The sequence below is a fragment of the Vespa crabro genome, chromosome 20 (genome assembly GCF_910589235.1).
Source record: "Vespa crabro chromosome 20, iyVesCrab1.2, whole genome shotgun sequence".
Classification (NCBI taxonomy): Eukaryota; Metazoa; Arthropoda; class Insecta; order Hymenoptera; family Vespidae; genus Vespa; species Vespa crabro.
In genome coordinates, this window is record NC_060974.1 from 4,156,503 (window position 1) to 4,173,122 (window position 16,620).

At 35.4% G+C, this 16,620-nt stretch overlaps 1 protein-coding gene across 5 annotated transcripts in view; it reads right to left on the reverse strand.

Moving 5' to 3' along the window:
• LOC124431198 (autism susceptibility gene 2 protein) overlaps window positions 1–12,676 on the reverse strand; it is a 28,614-nt gene extending 15,938 nt beyond the window's left edge. For 2 of the 5 annotated variants that reach the window (XM_046978787.1, XM_046978789.1), the window contains exons 1-2: window positions 11,662–12,676; window positions 9,709–10,726 (exon numbers count right to left, since the gene is read on the reverse strand). In XM_046978787.1, the coding sequence (XP_046834743.1) occupies window positions 9,709–10,404 (696 nt within the window). In that variant the 5' untranslated portion in view covers window positions 10,405–10,726; window positions 11,662–12,676. The remainder of the gene's footprint in view (window positions 1–9,708; window positions 10,727–11,661) is intronic. The other 3 variants (XM_046978788.1, XM_046978785.1, XM_046978786.1) reach the window with 2 other exon arrangements.
• Window positions 12,677–16,620: the final 3,944 nt, after the last annotated feature.

Genomic DNA, 16,620 nt, shown 5'->3' on the forward strand with positions numbered 1-16,620 from the left:
CAATAATAACAATAACAATAACAACGACGTAGTCGTATAAACAAGTGCTTCGAAAGGAAGGAGAATGAAATTCGACTCTGATAAAATGTATGTATATGTGTGTTTCTCCTATGTATGTGTGTATGTGTGTGCGTGTGTGTAAGTGTGGTAGAACACGTAGATTTGCTTCCTCTGACTTCGTCAGAAAGTCGTTCAATCTTCCAAAGCTGGTTTCTGTATACTCTAGGAAGAAGATCGATCAAACGAATTTAGAGAGAAAAAGAGAGAAGACAGGAAAGAAAGAAAAAGAGAAAGAGAAAGAGAGAGAGAGAGAGAGAGAGAGAGAGAGAGAGAGAAGATATCCCACTTCGTATACTTAAAGTATTATCTTTTCATGAAAGCTCAAACCATACGTACGTACGTATCAACACATAGATAGATAGAGTAAAGTATAGCAAGTAGAAGTAGAAGTAGAAGTAGGATAGGTAGATATACGTGTTCTAGATTTATGTTCTCTCTTGAAATTTTAATAACGTATCCGAACGAAAATTTTATTCAAATACTTAACGTGATACCTTTCAACAATAATATGATAGTATAGAGAGGATTTTTATATAGGAAAATTTGTAATCGGTTATGAAATTGAATTGTTTCGATAATATTTCGAAGGAAAATGAGAAAATGAGAGAGAGAGAGAGAGAGAGAGAGAGAGAGAGAGAGAAAGAGACAAAAAGAGAGAGAGAGAGAGAGAGAGAGAGAGAGAGAGAGAGAGAGACTAATAAATATGCAGATATTTTATACCCACCCGCTTATCGGACACGCGTTACACACAAACTCTATTATTATTACATACAACGAAATAAACACGCATACATTCGAAATATTACAATCGATTATGCAGCGCGATATTTATCCTCGATATAATGTAATCCAATTTTTACGCGTATTTACAATAAAAAAATGATAATAATAATAATAATAATAATAATGATAATAATAATAATAAATAAATAAAGAATAAAAAAGAAAGACAAAAGTAAAACAAAAATATTATGTGACTTGAAACTTATCCTCATTACTTTATATACATATTTTTTTTTTTTACTATTCCCATAATACTGTTTAATTAAATATAATAGTATATTAGTTATACCATAACTAGAGTGTACTGTAATTAGATATAGATAGGTGTATCAAGTTATATTTTTTTGCGTATAGAGTATAATATAATAATTATATTATAAATACATTATATCATTAATGTAGTATAGTAGTACATCATACTACTATAGCTATACTACATTATGGAATAAATACAGTATACCGTAACTTCACGTATAGTATACACTATACTATTTATATTATAACTATATAATACTATAGTAATATACTAGTTATAACTATAGTATACTGTTACTGCATGTAATGATATACTAGTTACTATATAACTATAATATACTATAACTACATATATAATATATATATATAGTTATAATCACAGGATACTCTGAGACTATAATTATACACACACACACACACACTTACATAAAACTAATAAGTAGCAAAGTAATATTAACTCATAATCTCTTGGGAGAAAAAGAAAAAGAAAAAAAAAAAAAAAATAGAAGAGAGAAAGAAAAAATAACTTTCAACACAAACATACGAATAAGTTTTATGATAGAAATAATGTAATACCTATATTCCATATTAATTTTCAAGTAACATGACATTTATATAGGGGGAGTTAATAATCTCACCACATGTCGACGATCTTTTCTTAACTCGACAAAAGAGTCAACGACGACGAACTCTCTTACATAGTCTCTCTCTCTCTCTCTCTCTCTCTCTCTGCCTCTACATATGTAGATACATGAACGTATATAAGTAAACGAGAGGTGGCGCGCGTGTACGCGTTCCAGAAGAATGTAAGGACACGAAGAGGAACAAGCAGAACTGCGGATAAGAAGGGATCTACGCCGAGGACAATCACCCGAGAGAGGAGGCCGTTCCTGTTGTGATAGGACAAAAAGTACAAAACGATTCGTCTCCCTCCTCATCCCACCACCTCACCTCATTCCACCTCATCTTACCCCACCTTACCATCTCATCCTCCGCCATCCACCACTATCTCTGGATAGAGGATGAGAGCAGGTCGAGGAGCAGAAGGGTGAGCATAGGGGGAGGGCGGGCGGTCGGACGGTTGGGGAAAGGGGGAAGGAGGAAGATTGGAGGAGGGACGGAGAAAGAATTTCAGAAAGGAAAAGCTTCGACTTAAACGAACACGAGATTGACCTGAGAAAAATTCCATGAGAATTTGCTAACCTCTCCTCAAACCTCCCTTATCCCCTCCCTCGTTCAGCACGCGACTCACAGAGCTCGCTACCAATCTTCATCCCCCTCAAACCATCCATATACCCATTCCCAAACCCATACCCCCACCCTCACTTCTTCATTTATTATCCGTTCACCTTATATTCTCGTTTTGATTTATCGATGACAAGAAAGAAAAGAAAAGTAACTCAAAGGAGAGAAAGGAAAGAACTGAAGTTTTCTTCCTTTTTTCTTTTCTCTCTCTCTCTCTCTCTCTCTCTCTCTCTCTCTCTCTCTCTTTCTTTCTTTCTTTCTTTTTTTTAATACATAAGCAATATTTAATCCTCCGTAACTTTGTTTGAACTCACGCTAAGTCTGCCTGTGTGTGTGTGTAAATATTTTAAGTTTGATTTTTGATTTTATTGACGAAAGATGAATTATTAATTCACGTACCATAAGAAGATTGTAATATTCTTTTTATATATTTATTACTATATACTTATATAGTAGAAGTATACTACGTAATTCTGAGAGAGTATAAAAATATATATATATAATACTTATTAAATATTTATATATTAATAATATAATATCCTCAGAGATATTATTATATTTTTAATATATATATTAATTAATTTTATTTTCCAAGATATAAACAAACATTCAAAGTCACAAAGGATTAACTGATATTTAATAAATAATCTCTGACTATTGTAAATCATTGATCGATCAATTTCTAATCTTCTTACGTTTAATCACTGTAATATCTTTGTAATCCTTTAAAAGAAAAAAAAGAAAGAAAAAAAAAAGAAGAAGGAAAGAAAAATAAAAGAAAGAAAAGAGAGAGAGAGAGAGAGAGAGAGAGAGAGAGAGAGAAAAAAAAGCAAGAAGATCGAACCATCATCGATCGATCCATCGATCATGAAGAAGTTCACCGTAAAGGTACGGAAGCTGCGTATCTAACAGCGAGACCGGTTTAAAGCACGTTTGAAGCTCCCACCCCCTCCTCTCCCGTTCTTCCTCTCTCTCTTTCACTCTCTCTCTCTCTCTCTCTCTCTCTCTCTCTCTCTTTCTTTCTTTCTTTCTTTTTTTTAATACATAAGCAATATTTAATCCTCCGTAACTTTGTTTGAACTCACGCTAAGTCTGCCTGTGTGTGTGTGTAAATATTTTAAGTTTGATTTTTGATTTTATTGACGAAAGATGAATTATTAATTCACGTACCATAAGAAGATTGTAATATTCTTTTTATATATTTATTACTATATACTTATATAGTAGAAGTATACTACGTAATTCTGAGAGAGTATAAAAATATATATATATAATACTTATTAAATATTTATATATTAATAATATAATATCCTCAGAGATATTATTATATTTTTAATATATATATTAATTAATTTTATTTTCCAAGATATAAACAAACATTCAAAGTCACAAAGGATTAACTGATATTTAATAAATAATCTCTGACTATTGTAAATCATTGATCGATCAATTTCTAATCTTCTTACGTTTAATCACTGTAATATCTTTGTAATCCTTTAAAAGAAAAAAAAGAAAGAAAAAAAAAAGAAGAAGGAAAGAAAAATAAAAGAAAGAAAAGAGAGAGAGAGAGAGAGAGAGAGAGAGAGAGAGAAAAAAAAGCAAGAAGATCGAACCATCATCGATCGATCCATCGATCATGAAGAAGTTCACCGTAAAGGTACGGAAGCTGCGTATCTAACAGCGAGACCGGTTTAAAGCACGTTTGAAGCTCCCACCCCCTCCTCTCCCGTTCTTCCTCTCTCTCTTTCACTCTCTCTCTCTCTCTCTCTCTCTCTCTCTCTCTCTCTCTCTCTCTCTTTACTCTTTCGTAGCACGCGATGATAACAATGACAGCGTACTTTATATCATGTAATAACGTAAAAACGAAGCGCCGATAATAGACTCGTAGCTTGTCCTCTCTCTCTCTCTCTCTCTCCCTCTCTCGCTCTCTCTCTCTCTCGCTCTTACTTATTCTTTCTCTCTTTCTCTTCCTCACCTACAACAATGCCGTTCGCGCTCGCACTAATCTCTTCGATAAATTACGTCCCGTCGTCCATTGCAAAAGGAAAGAAAAAAAAAGGAAAAAAAAAAAAAAAAAAAAGAAACGGTAGGGATGATAGTTAGCAGAGTTAACGAGAAACGAAAAGGATAAGCGTGTCTCCACCACCCAAACCTCCCACATCGATATAACTGAGGTTTACAGGTCGTCGCTAATTTTTACGAATTTTTTTTCGAATATTCTCATTTTCTCTTATTCTCCTTCTTTTGATAAACTTCGTTGAGTTAAAAAAAAAAAAAAAGAAAAGAAAAAAAAAGAAAAAGAAAAAATCGAACCGTTCAAAACATTAAATTCAAATATAAAATTAATATAAAGTAATATTATTTGAAGTAAACTTGACATAGATGCGTATGCGTATACGAAGGATACGATTCGATATTGAATTAAAAATTAATTAAATACTCCAACAACTTCAACAGATACACATATGCACGCACTAGCGCGCGCGTGCACACACGATTATATAACGTATATAATGTATACGCTCTGTTTTATGATAGTGAAGGAAAAAAGAAAAAAAAAAAAAAAAAAAAAAAAAAAAAAGAAGAAGAAGAAAAGAAAGGAAAAACAGAAAGAAAAAAAATGGCAAACATATGGAGGTGAATAAATGATCGTATAAAAATAAGGGGTGGGAGTGGTGATGGGGGAAGAAAAAAACAAAATGAACAAACAAGAATGAAAAAAAAATAAATAAATAAATAAATAAACAATTTTTACTAAAGTGATGGAGATTCATGATATTTTGAAATAAGTCGGTTTAAGTATGTAATACATTCTCTCGCGAGGTTACGCGATAACAATAAGTTTAATAATGCGAAAAATGGAGTTCGGTAATTACTAGTCGAACAATGCTGCCTTGTAAAACGAACGACGACGACGACGACGACGACGAAGTGACAACGTCGTCGTTATCATTCTTTCTTCACGAATAATTTGCAATGGAAATAATTGCTCGACATTGTCGTTTGATAACGCAAAAACATTTGTGAAAATCCATCCGTTAGACGAATATTTTTTAACATTATATTTCGTTAATAATAATATATATATATATAATATTAATGAGAGAGAGAGAGAGAGAGAGATTCTAATCTAATATTTTTTATATTTCTAATAATATTCTTAATATTAAAAATCCTAATTTAACAATTTATATATTAACAAAATATACATTATAAAAATATTAAGTTCATTCTAAGAATAACAAAAATATATTATAAAAGTGTTAATCCAATATATTGTATATTAAAAAAATTCTAAACTCATTTCTTCAAACGATTTTTCTTTTTTTTTTTTTTTTCGTATCTTTTTACAAGACATTATAAAGTCATTAAGATGACACAAAGAAAGAAAGAAAGAAAGATAGAGTGAGAGAGAGAAAAGAAAATTCCAAAAACAAAAAAGAAAGAATGAATTTGTCATTAATTACACTAACTATATAATTGATTCGCGATTACAATCTTTTATTTAATTTTATTATATATATATATATATATATATATATATATATAATATAATATATATTGACTTTTGGAAACATCTTTTTAACTTTATATTAAATCGTTCTCATTTAATCTTGAAACGAGATGCACAAACGCCTTTATGTTTCTAAGTCTCGTGTCACCTACTATCATGCAAATGACACGTCGAACGACTAAGGAACAAGTTTATAAAAAGATTTACAATCTCTTCGTGTTTAGAGGAACTCGTACGATGCTTATTACAAGTAAGGGAGAAAAAAAAAAAAGAAAAGAGAAAAAGAAAATAAATGTTCGATGTAAAAACAAAGACGTCATGTCAATTTAATATGTAAATGATCACTCTAACATGAAAGATAACAATTTTCATACTAATAAAATGCTGATTATAACAATTTCTTATATATATATATATATATATGTCTAAAAAGAGTCTCTTTTTTTTACAATTGACGATGACTTTTGCAATAAAAATTTCTTACAATAAATTAAAAAATAATTCAAGATTCAAGGAATTTTCATTCATCCGATGATAAGAAATTAAATGATTAAATAAATGATATTGTATGTAAATTTTAAAATGAAACTCCATCATCGTATATAACCTCAACTAAAAACTTTTTACATTACAAATGTATCGTTAATTAAATTTTATCGCTTCGTAGAATTTGCTCGGTTGAATTGATATTCGTGTATATGCTTATGGATTCTTGTCTCTTTTTTTTTTTTCTTTTTTTTCTTCTTTTTTTTTTTTCCTTCGACACGCGCATAATTTCAAAACGATTGACAGTTTTGATTATCACATGAATTTGTTTTCAGAACCGATAAAAAGACAGTAATGCAAAGCAGTATTAATGTGTATATTTATATTTACATACACGCATATATATATATATATATATATTATGTATGTATGTATGTATATATGTATGTGATTTATTGGCGGGAAACTGAAAAATGGTGGATCGTTCAAAAAAAAAAAAAAGAAAAAAAAATATGTATATACGTATGTATGTATGCGTGTATGTATATATAAAGTCAAATGTTGTTTGACTTATCGAAGCTTTACTTAACGACAACGATTAGACGGCTATGTAACAAGGTCAGTCAATCGATATTCGTATTATCGAAAGTTTAAGTGTAGGCGCTAAATGATGTTACAGATGTGCAATTATATAAAAATGGAGGGGAGGAAAAAAAAAAAAAGAAAGAAAGAAAAGCACCAAAAAAAAAAAAAAAAAAAAAAAAAAAAAAAAACCTAATCATATTAATACTGTTTACCGACTAGACAAAACCGTATCGATCCAACGAGCTCTGTCATTGAGTATTTTAAAACGTTCCGTCGTACCGTAAACGATTTAATCGGTCAAAACGTGTTGAGTAACTCTCGTAGCAATCTCATTTTTGCGTATATCTCCAGGGGAAAAAAAAAACAAAAAAGAAAAAAAAGAAAAAGAAAAAAAAATTCGATTGAATTGAAGAAGGGCAGAAGAAGGAGGAGGAGGAAGATAAGAATTCAAATTTGGATATCGCAAAAAAAAAAAAAAAAAAAAGAGGAAAGAAAAAAAGGGGGGGAAGAAAAAAAAAGGAAGAAAGAAAAGGAAAAAAAAAGAAAGAAAAAAGAAAAAGATAAGAACAAATTATTGAGATAACGAAATACAAAGATATCAATAGAGAGTTCTATTTATGGAATCGTTGTTGAATGAACGATTACGATTATTTCCATGGATGTTATTTAAAACGATGCCGATTTCTAAATATCAATTGGATTTGATCTTCTCTCCGTGTTATGTTGTTATATTATTATAGCTATCATATATACACGATCTTAACACATTGTCTACCTTATCTCTTACAGAAGGTTGCTCGACCTGGTGTTTGTGCGGTGGTAGGAAAGGAAAAAAGAAAAAAAAAGAAAAAAAGAGAGAGAAAAAAAAAGAAAAGAAAGCAAGAGAAAGAGAGAGGAGAGAGAGAGAGAGAGATGGGAGAGGGATAGAGAGAGAGAGAGAGGGGAGAGAGAGAGAGAGAAAGAAGGAGAAGCCCTGATTCGTAGGAGGGCAAAGAACGTTAGGTGTCTTATATAGGAAAGGGACCCTCGGGAGATCGATCTCCGTCGTTCTCCGGCTGATTCTCAGACGCTGAGAGTTCGAGTCGTTCGTCGGTCCTCTCCTCCTCTCTTCTCCTCTCCTCTCCTCGACATCTCCTTTCCTCTTCACCTCCTCTCTCCTTCGTTCTCTCTCTCTCTCTCTCTCTCTCTCTCTTTCTTTCTTTCTTTCTTTCTCTACCAAGTCGCGTACTACTACACGAAGAAGCTGATACGAACGAGTCCGATGATGCTTCGGCACGTACAACACATATATATATATATATATATATACACACACAAATATATATTATGTATACGTGTGTGTGTATGTGTATGTGTGTAATATATATATATATATTCTCCGCATTCTCCTTTTCTCCTTTTCGTCTCTTCTACGTTCGAACGAGAGAAAGAACGTTCGGCATCGAATTTCGAGACGACCAGTTCCGAGTCCTCTCTTTCTTTCTTTCCTTCTCTTTCTTTGAGATGATACTCGATCGCTTTCGAATAAATCATGAAAAAGAATAATGAAAAAAGAAAGAAAATGAGAGAGGGGAAGAAAGAGAGAAAGAGAGAGATAAGTAGTAACATTTTCTTTCGTTCATCCTTTTTCCCTTCTTCTTCTTCTTCTTTTTTTTCTTTTTTTTTTTTTTTTTTTTAATCCAATTTGTACATGATTATGTGTGTATGTATGTGTACATATATACATATATACATACATACATACATACATATATATATATATATATATATATATATATATAGATTATACTATATACGTATATAAAAATTTTGTGCAGGTTTTGCAGTAATTTTTTTTTTTCTCTAGTAAATGTTATCTTTACAGAGAAAAATTATTGAGAATTTTTCAGATGAAAAAATTCTTGAAGGTAATTTCAAATCTCGCAGGTTTTCGTTTACAAAAAAAAAAAAAAAAAAAAAAAAAAATAAAATAAAATAAAATAAAATAAAATAAAATTAAAAAAACAATTTCAATACTGTTTGGACAGCTTTGACACAATCACCATTTGGACGATCCAAATTCTAAAGCCATAGAAAGACAGTGCTCGTTTGTTTTAATGATTAGATAAAAAAAAAAGAGAGAGAGAGAGAAACAAAGGAAGTTTCTGATGACGAGAACGAACGAGTGAAGTTTCTACTAGCTAAGATTTTCGATACTGCTTGACCTTTTCTCTCTATACTCTTCTCTCTTAGAAGAATATTCCCTAGAAAATGTAGATTTTCTTTTTTATAGACTGTGAATAAAAAAAGAACGAAATGGAAGAAGCAAAAAAACAAAAACAGGATTTTCATATATATATATATGTGTGTGTAAAATAATTTTTAATGAGAAAAGAACTGACTGACGTATTAAAGAGAGACCTTGTAAATTATATCGACATAAACCATCCATTTGTCCGATAAATCAGATTACAATAATAATCTAATATGTCGATCGCGAATAAATAGAATAATCAATCAATCTCGTTCGTGCACTTATTTATTTCAATATCTAAATTTATATTTTCATTGTCTTAAAAAATACGATTTAGGTTAGGTTCAACAAGATAACGTATTTTGAACCTTTAGATTCGTGTAACCATACTGGCCGATAGATATCCGTCGATAATATTGTAAGGAGTACCAATTTCATGGTTAAGTCTAATTAATAATTTCTTAATATCTTAATGAGAAAGAGAAAACGAGATAGGTAGATACACAGATAGAGAGAAAGAGAAAAAGAAAAAATAAGACATTGATACCTCGAGTTCCTCGTAGGTGCGGAAGGCGAGGATGGCGAATCCGTCGATGATGTCTTCCTCGAAGGGAGGTTCCTTCTGATTATTGGTGGCCGCTGCCGCGGCGGCTGCGGCAGCGGCTAGGGAAGACTTCTTCCTAGGTCTGGGAGGTCGAGGTGGCCTCGGTGGCCTCGAGTGTCCACCGTCGCGAGAATGCGCGTTCCTGGATAGTCCACCAAGTCCAGATAATCCAAGTGGACCACCAGTACCAGTACCGGCACTAGCACCACCAACAACACCACCGACACCACCACCGACACCACCAACACCACCAACACCACCAACACCACCTCCACCTCCTCCACCACCACCACCACCACCACCACCGCCACCGGCTGGATGATTATCCTCGTCCTCGCCACTATGACTATCTTCCTCGTCGTTGGGTGGTCTCTGTCTAATCGTTTGCTGTTGACTTTGTTGATTCTGTTGTTGTTGCAGTTGTTGTTGTTGTTGTTGTTGTTGTTGGTGGCTGTGTTGTTGTTGATTCTGCTGTTGATTTGATTGTTGCTGCTGCTGCTGTTGTTGTTGTTGCTGCTGCTGTTGTTGTTGTTGTTGTTGCTGCTTGGCATTAACGAGGTTTTCCCTTTGCGCCAGCATACGCAGGGCTCGTTCTCGTCTCCGATTCCTTTGATTCCTCTGCTTCGCCTCGATCTCCATACCGAGGCACCACCACAGTGGCCTTTGCCTCCTCGGCGGCGGCGGGAGCGGCGGCGGCGGCGGCGGAGGCAGAGGCGGATGAAGCGGCGGTGGCGGCGGTAGCAGCAGCGAGGACGACCAGGAGGAAGAGGAGAAGGACGACGACGAGGAGGAGGAGGAAGAGGAAGAGGAGGAGGAGGAGGAGGAGGAGGAGGACGACGACGGCGACGCCGGCGGCGACGACGAGTCGGGCAACGGCAGCACCGCGTCGCGAGACAACTCTTTTAACAGCGCCGGCAGCTACTCATCGAGATGAGGATGATGCTGGGAGAGGTCGCCTCCTCTGGTGATGATGGCCACGACGAGCATCGGAAATTTGAATAAGCCCAGTGGTAATCGTAGACTTGCATATTTCGTACTCGATATTAAGAAGAGAAAGACAGATAGATAGATAGAAAGAGGATACAGAGAGAGAGAGAGAGAGAGAGAGAGAAAGAAAGAAAATTAGAGATAGAGAAAGAGAGATACAAATAGAGAAAGAAAGAGAGAGAGAGATATGGAGGAAGAGAGAGGAGAAAGAACACTGCTTCAGGGTGCACACTCGCGAATTCTCTGACGGGGGCACAGTCAAGGTGCGCGCGCGCGCGCGCACACAGAGCTCTTTTCTTCCTTCCTTCCTTCCTTCCTTCCGTCCTTCCTTCCTTCCTTCCTTCCTTCCTTCCTTCCTTCCTCTTTCTACCTTCCTCTTTCTTCCTTCCTTCCTTCCTTCCTTCCGTTCGACAAGCTGGCCGAAAGTTTTTGTACGGAATGCGACGTACTGGCGGCACACGGTGTGTCACATCGATCGCGCGCTGCTGAGGAAGAGGAGAGAGACAGAGAGAGAGAGAGAGAGAGACAGAGACAGAGAGAAAGAGGGGAGACAGAGAGGGAAGGGGGAGTGAGTGAGTTAGAGAAAAAGAGAGAACAGATAGGATAGAAAGAGTTCGGTGCGTGGCGAGGAGGCACGCGAAACTCGCACGCGAACCACGCACGCACTTAGGGACACGCACGTACAGAGAAAGAGACAGAGAGAATGTATGTATGTGTGTGTGTGAGAGAGAGAGAGAGAAAGAAAGACACACACACAAACGTAATCGAGTGCCTTGCAAGTGTACGAAGGAGAGAGAGAGAGAGAGAGAGAGAGAGAGAGAGAGAGAGAGAGAGAGAGATTGAGAGGAGCACACGTAGCGAATATATATATATATATATATGTATGTATGTATATATATATATACTCACTATCTCACTACTAACTGCTGGTTGCTCCTGCTGCTACTGCTGCTACTGCTTCTATCACTACTATTATTTAACTAACACACAACAGTACCAACATCAGCATCATCATCACTACCACCACCACCACCACCACCACCACCACCACCACCACCACCAGCACCAGCACACCACCACAACACTCCCGTAAGAAGGTTGGAGCAGGCGCGCGCGCGCGCGCTCGCCCGCTAAGTACGACGAGTAAATCCGTTCGAGGGAGACCGGGGGAGGTGGAGGAGGAGGAGGGCGGTTCGGGTAGCCGCGCGTAGAGTTTGACACACGGAGACGTTGTCGTTCGTATTTAGTTGTTTTTTAGTTGATATTATTATTATTATTATTATTATTATTATTATTATTATTATTATTACTATTACTATTATTATTATTATTATTATTATTATTATTATTATTATTATTGGGCGCAATGTACAATATACTCCTATCGCGTATCACAGAAGAAACGATAGTTCCACGATTACGATAGGTAAAATTGTTGTTTCTGTTTTCGTCGTTGACTTAAGAACGCAACGAGCAATCATCGTCTGCGTCATTGTCATTGTCATCGACTTTGTCCTCGTCGTCGTCGTCGTTGTTGTTGTTGTTGTTGATGTTCTTCTTCTTCTTCTTCTCACTTTCCTTCTTTTATTTTCTTCTTCTTTCCTCTTTTTTCTCGCCAGCTCCTTAACTCTCTTAACCTCGTCCACGTTCTCTTCTTCTTCTTCTTTTTCTTTTTCTCCTTCTCCTTCGACGTCGTCGTCGTCGTCGACGTCGACGACGACGTTCTCTTCTCCTTCCTCCTCTTCCTCCACCACTAAATCCGCTAAAACCGACGTCGACGTTGCCGTCGTCGTCTTCGGTTTCTCTGTCTTCGACGACGTCGTCGTCGTCGTCGTCGTCGTTGCCGTCGTTGCCGTCGTTTTAACTAATAATTTTATCACTATTATTGTTGTTATGATGATGATGATGATGATGATGACGACGAGAAGCACCACCACCACCACCACCGCCGCCACCTTCTCCACCACCACCACCTCCACCTCCACCACCACCACCACCACCACCGCCACCACCACCACCAGATACACGATCGCTACCGCCGTCGTCGGGCGACTGTTGCTGCTGTTACTCGTTTAAATCCTGTCGTAGCACCAAATATTATTATTATTATTCCGGTCGAGTTCGAGGTTATCCCCGTTTTCCTCCTCTTCCTTATCTTCGTCGTCGTTGTCGTAGTTGTCGTTGTCGTTTTTGTTGTCCCCGTAATCCCTCTAACTTTTCTCAATGTCCACCTTAGAAACGTCTTATTATTATTAACCTTCGATATTATTATTTCGTAACACGAGGTGGTATATAATATACGATCAATATTATTAAACGGCGATTTAAAACGAAGACTATCGGTCTGTATTTGTCGAATGCACCCCGTTAGGGCACGTAGTAGACCGATGATGATTGTTTGGAATGGCGGATCGAACGGGCACGCACGGTTGCCGCATCGTGTGGTAAAAATGGCCGCGACCTGACCGCACACACTCTACACACACGGCGGCGAACCAGACCGATCTATGTCCGTCACGGTAATACGGCCTCCCGTTGGCTTTTACGATTGGTGATCATCCTTGGCACACGTTAGACACGTTTGTGCCCACCGTCACGGGCCAAAGATATGCGACAGCGCCGGCACACGCCCCGAATTACGCGCGAACGACGCGACGGATCTTCTCTAAGCGCTGCTGCTGTTGCTGTTACTGCTGCTGCTGCTGCTAGTGCTGCTGCTGCCGTGCTGTGCTGCCGCTGCCGATGCTGCTGCTGCTGCTGCTGCTCCTCCTGCTGCTCCTTCGTACCACGGCTATGCATTTCTGTCATCCGCTTTTCACCCTCTCTCTCTCTCCCTACTTCTAACCCTATTGCCATCGCACTCCATTTCCTTACTCTCTCTCTCTCTCTCTCTCTCTCTCTCTCTCTCTCTCTCTGTCTCTCTATTCAACTATCTATCTCTTCTTCTTTCTCGCTTTACTAACTCGACAATATGGCGACAGTACAATATGGCGTTCGTACGCTCGTTCGCCGTAAGAGGCACTAAGCACGGTCAAGATACTCCGTCTGGAAAGTTAGGTTAGCTTAGATTAGTTCCTTCGTTCTTATTGGTCGAACGGTGAAAATCGTGAGAAACATTATGAATTTTGTCCAATTAATGGTCAGTTCATATTCCGGTAGTCATTCGCTTGTGATTGGTTCGTCGATCTTACACCGGAATAGACTTTATTCGATATATTTATTTTTAGGTTAATTTTTATATACATTTGTTGTAATATCAGATCTAATGTTTAGAGAAGAATTGTTTACAAAGGATTGATACAATAATGAGAAATAGATACAGATATGAAGAATGATAGTTATATAGGTTTGATTTCAATATATTTTTGATCGTTAGATAACGAATACGTTTTAATCGCATTACTAAAATATATAACCTATGACTCGTCAAAATAAATTAATGTTAAAGTAATTATTAATCGATAATAATTGAATAATTTATTTACACGATACGATAATTTTCTATAGTCTATTTTATTATCGACGGTAGATATTGACGTTTATAATATAAAATTTTACCATGATTCATTTGACGGCGCCACATATTTGTCATTACTTTTGTACATTTCATTTTTCATTAGCATTTCTTTCGTGATTTTTCAGGTACGCCGAAATACGAGTGTGATTCCTTATGCAGAATTATTGAAAAAAAAGAAAAAGGATATTCCATGAATTATATTAATTATCAAAAACAAATGATAAATAGTAATTGAAGTTTAATTTTCGCTCGTAAAATAATACTACATCGTTTCGTTGGGATACACGTAAAAAAAAAAAGAAAAAAAAGAAAAAAAAAGAGAAACAAGAAAATGTACGTGAAAAATTAATGTCCATTTAATGGCATTTTAATCAAACAATTAACAACTACCATTGTAAAATTGAAATTCTTAAAATGCATCATCGTGTAGATTGACTTTTTTTCTTTGTTTCTTTTTCTTTTTCAGCCAAAGAAAAAAATATTTACGAGTACACATCTGTATCAACTCGAGATCGTATATATTTTATTAACAGGTTCAACGCAGCTGCCATATTTAACAATTTTTCAAATTTATTTATCGTAGCAATTAAATGGCGGCTTTAAACGATGCACGATATCGTCAGCATAGTGGTATACATATATTTTTTACGATTCGTGTCAATTTTATTCGACCGTTTTAGGACATCGACAAAGCCGACGACGAATCCTTATAGGTAAAACTCGTCTTGACTGTTCCTGTATGATGTGGGTCGCCATCTTGTCTACCTACACACACACACACACACACAGAGATACATAACACATACATACATAATTTTGTACCTTTACATCAACGTCAGACAAAGTGTCCTGATTCTTATCTCCGGTTTGTAAAGAATATTTCAAGTCTTATCGATATTGTAAAGCTTCTTAACAGAAAGGAAAAAAAAAGAAAAAAAAAAAAAAGAAGAAGAAGGAAAGAAAAGGAAACTCACTTTCTAAAGAAATTTATTCTTTCGATCTTTCGTCATGACCAACTAACCAGTAAGTACATTTATTGCACTCAGGTAGAAAATATTCAATGGTTTGTAAATACTTAAAGGAACCATCAGTATTCGAAATAATTTTATATTGATCCATAAATCTATCATATTTTCTCCTTTTCCTCAGGTTCTTCATATGTTTTAACAAAATATACATTTTCGTAGAATTTTCTTGACAGGACAGAAAGAAAGACAGAAACAAATTGTCTTGACAAATCCGATTAAGATTTTAAATGACTTCGAATTAAGATTTATTACTTTGAGATCTTTTATTGTCTGGTTTTATTTGTTCTCGTAATAAGCGAAATAAAACCTCACCGAGGTTTATTTAATTTTTAAACGAATTTTCAAAAATCCATAGATTTCGTCGAATAACATTTACAAATAATGAATAATAGATTTTTTTTTTTATCTTCTTGATGTTAGAAGAAAGAGAAAAAGAAAAGGGACAAAATTTTCGAAGGAACATTTTCAAAGAAAATCCATAAAATTGAGACATTAAAACATATTAACTATTGACATATAAATCTTATCAGCAATCAAGAGGATTGGCTTTACTTACGTCGTTACTTACATTTAAGGACTGGTTAAAAGAAAATCGAAAGAGTATGAGCAAACACATCGAGTTATTTGAAATTCTTTGAGGCTTACATCCGACAGGATACAGTTAATGTAAATGAATGATTGTTCATATTTATAATGCATTAGTTCGCCTCGAATACAAATCGTTTATTACCAAATTGGGTAACATCTATTCCAATAAAAAAAAAAAATAAAAAAAAAAAAGAGAAAGAAAAAATATTCTTTCGATTATAACATTTCGATAAATATAAACTGAGTGGATAAACTCTTATGATATCATCGTATAAAAATATTACATTTTATTTACAATCATTAGACGTTTCTAAGAAGTTAAAAGATGTTTATTTAGAAACGTTTCTAAGAAACATTTCTAGAAAGGTTAAAAGTTATTTGTATAGAATAATGGCATCGTAAACGTTCGAATAAATATCGAAAAACCTTGAGACAACGCCCAGAAAGTGAGATTTTCTTTCTTCAAAAAGAAATTCCCAAAAAAAGAGAAACTCAAATGTTTTCAAAAGAATCGTAAAATATTTCTATACAAACGAAATCCATTGTAAACGTACAGGTTTATGATGTCGGAAGCGATGAAAATCAAGTACGACCCATTGACCGATTTCATTAAAATTGAAGCCCGAGGGCTCTCAACAGGTTGATCGAACATACACGTTCGATTATTTTAACGATACGATTCGCGTGATACGAAAGCGCAAGCGCGTTTAGACTCGCGGGTACGAAGCCGATTGG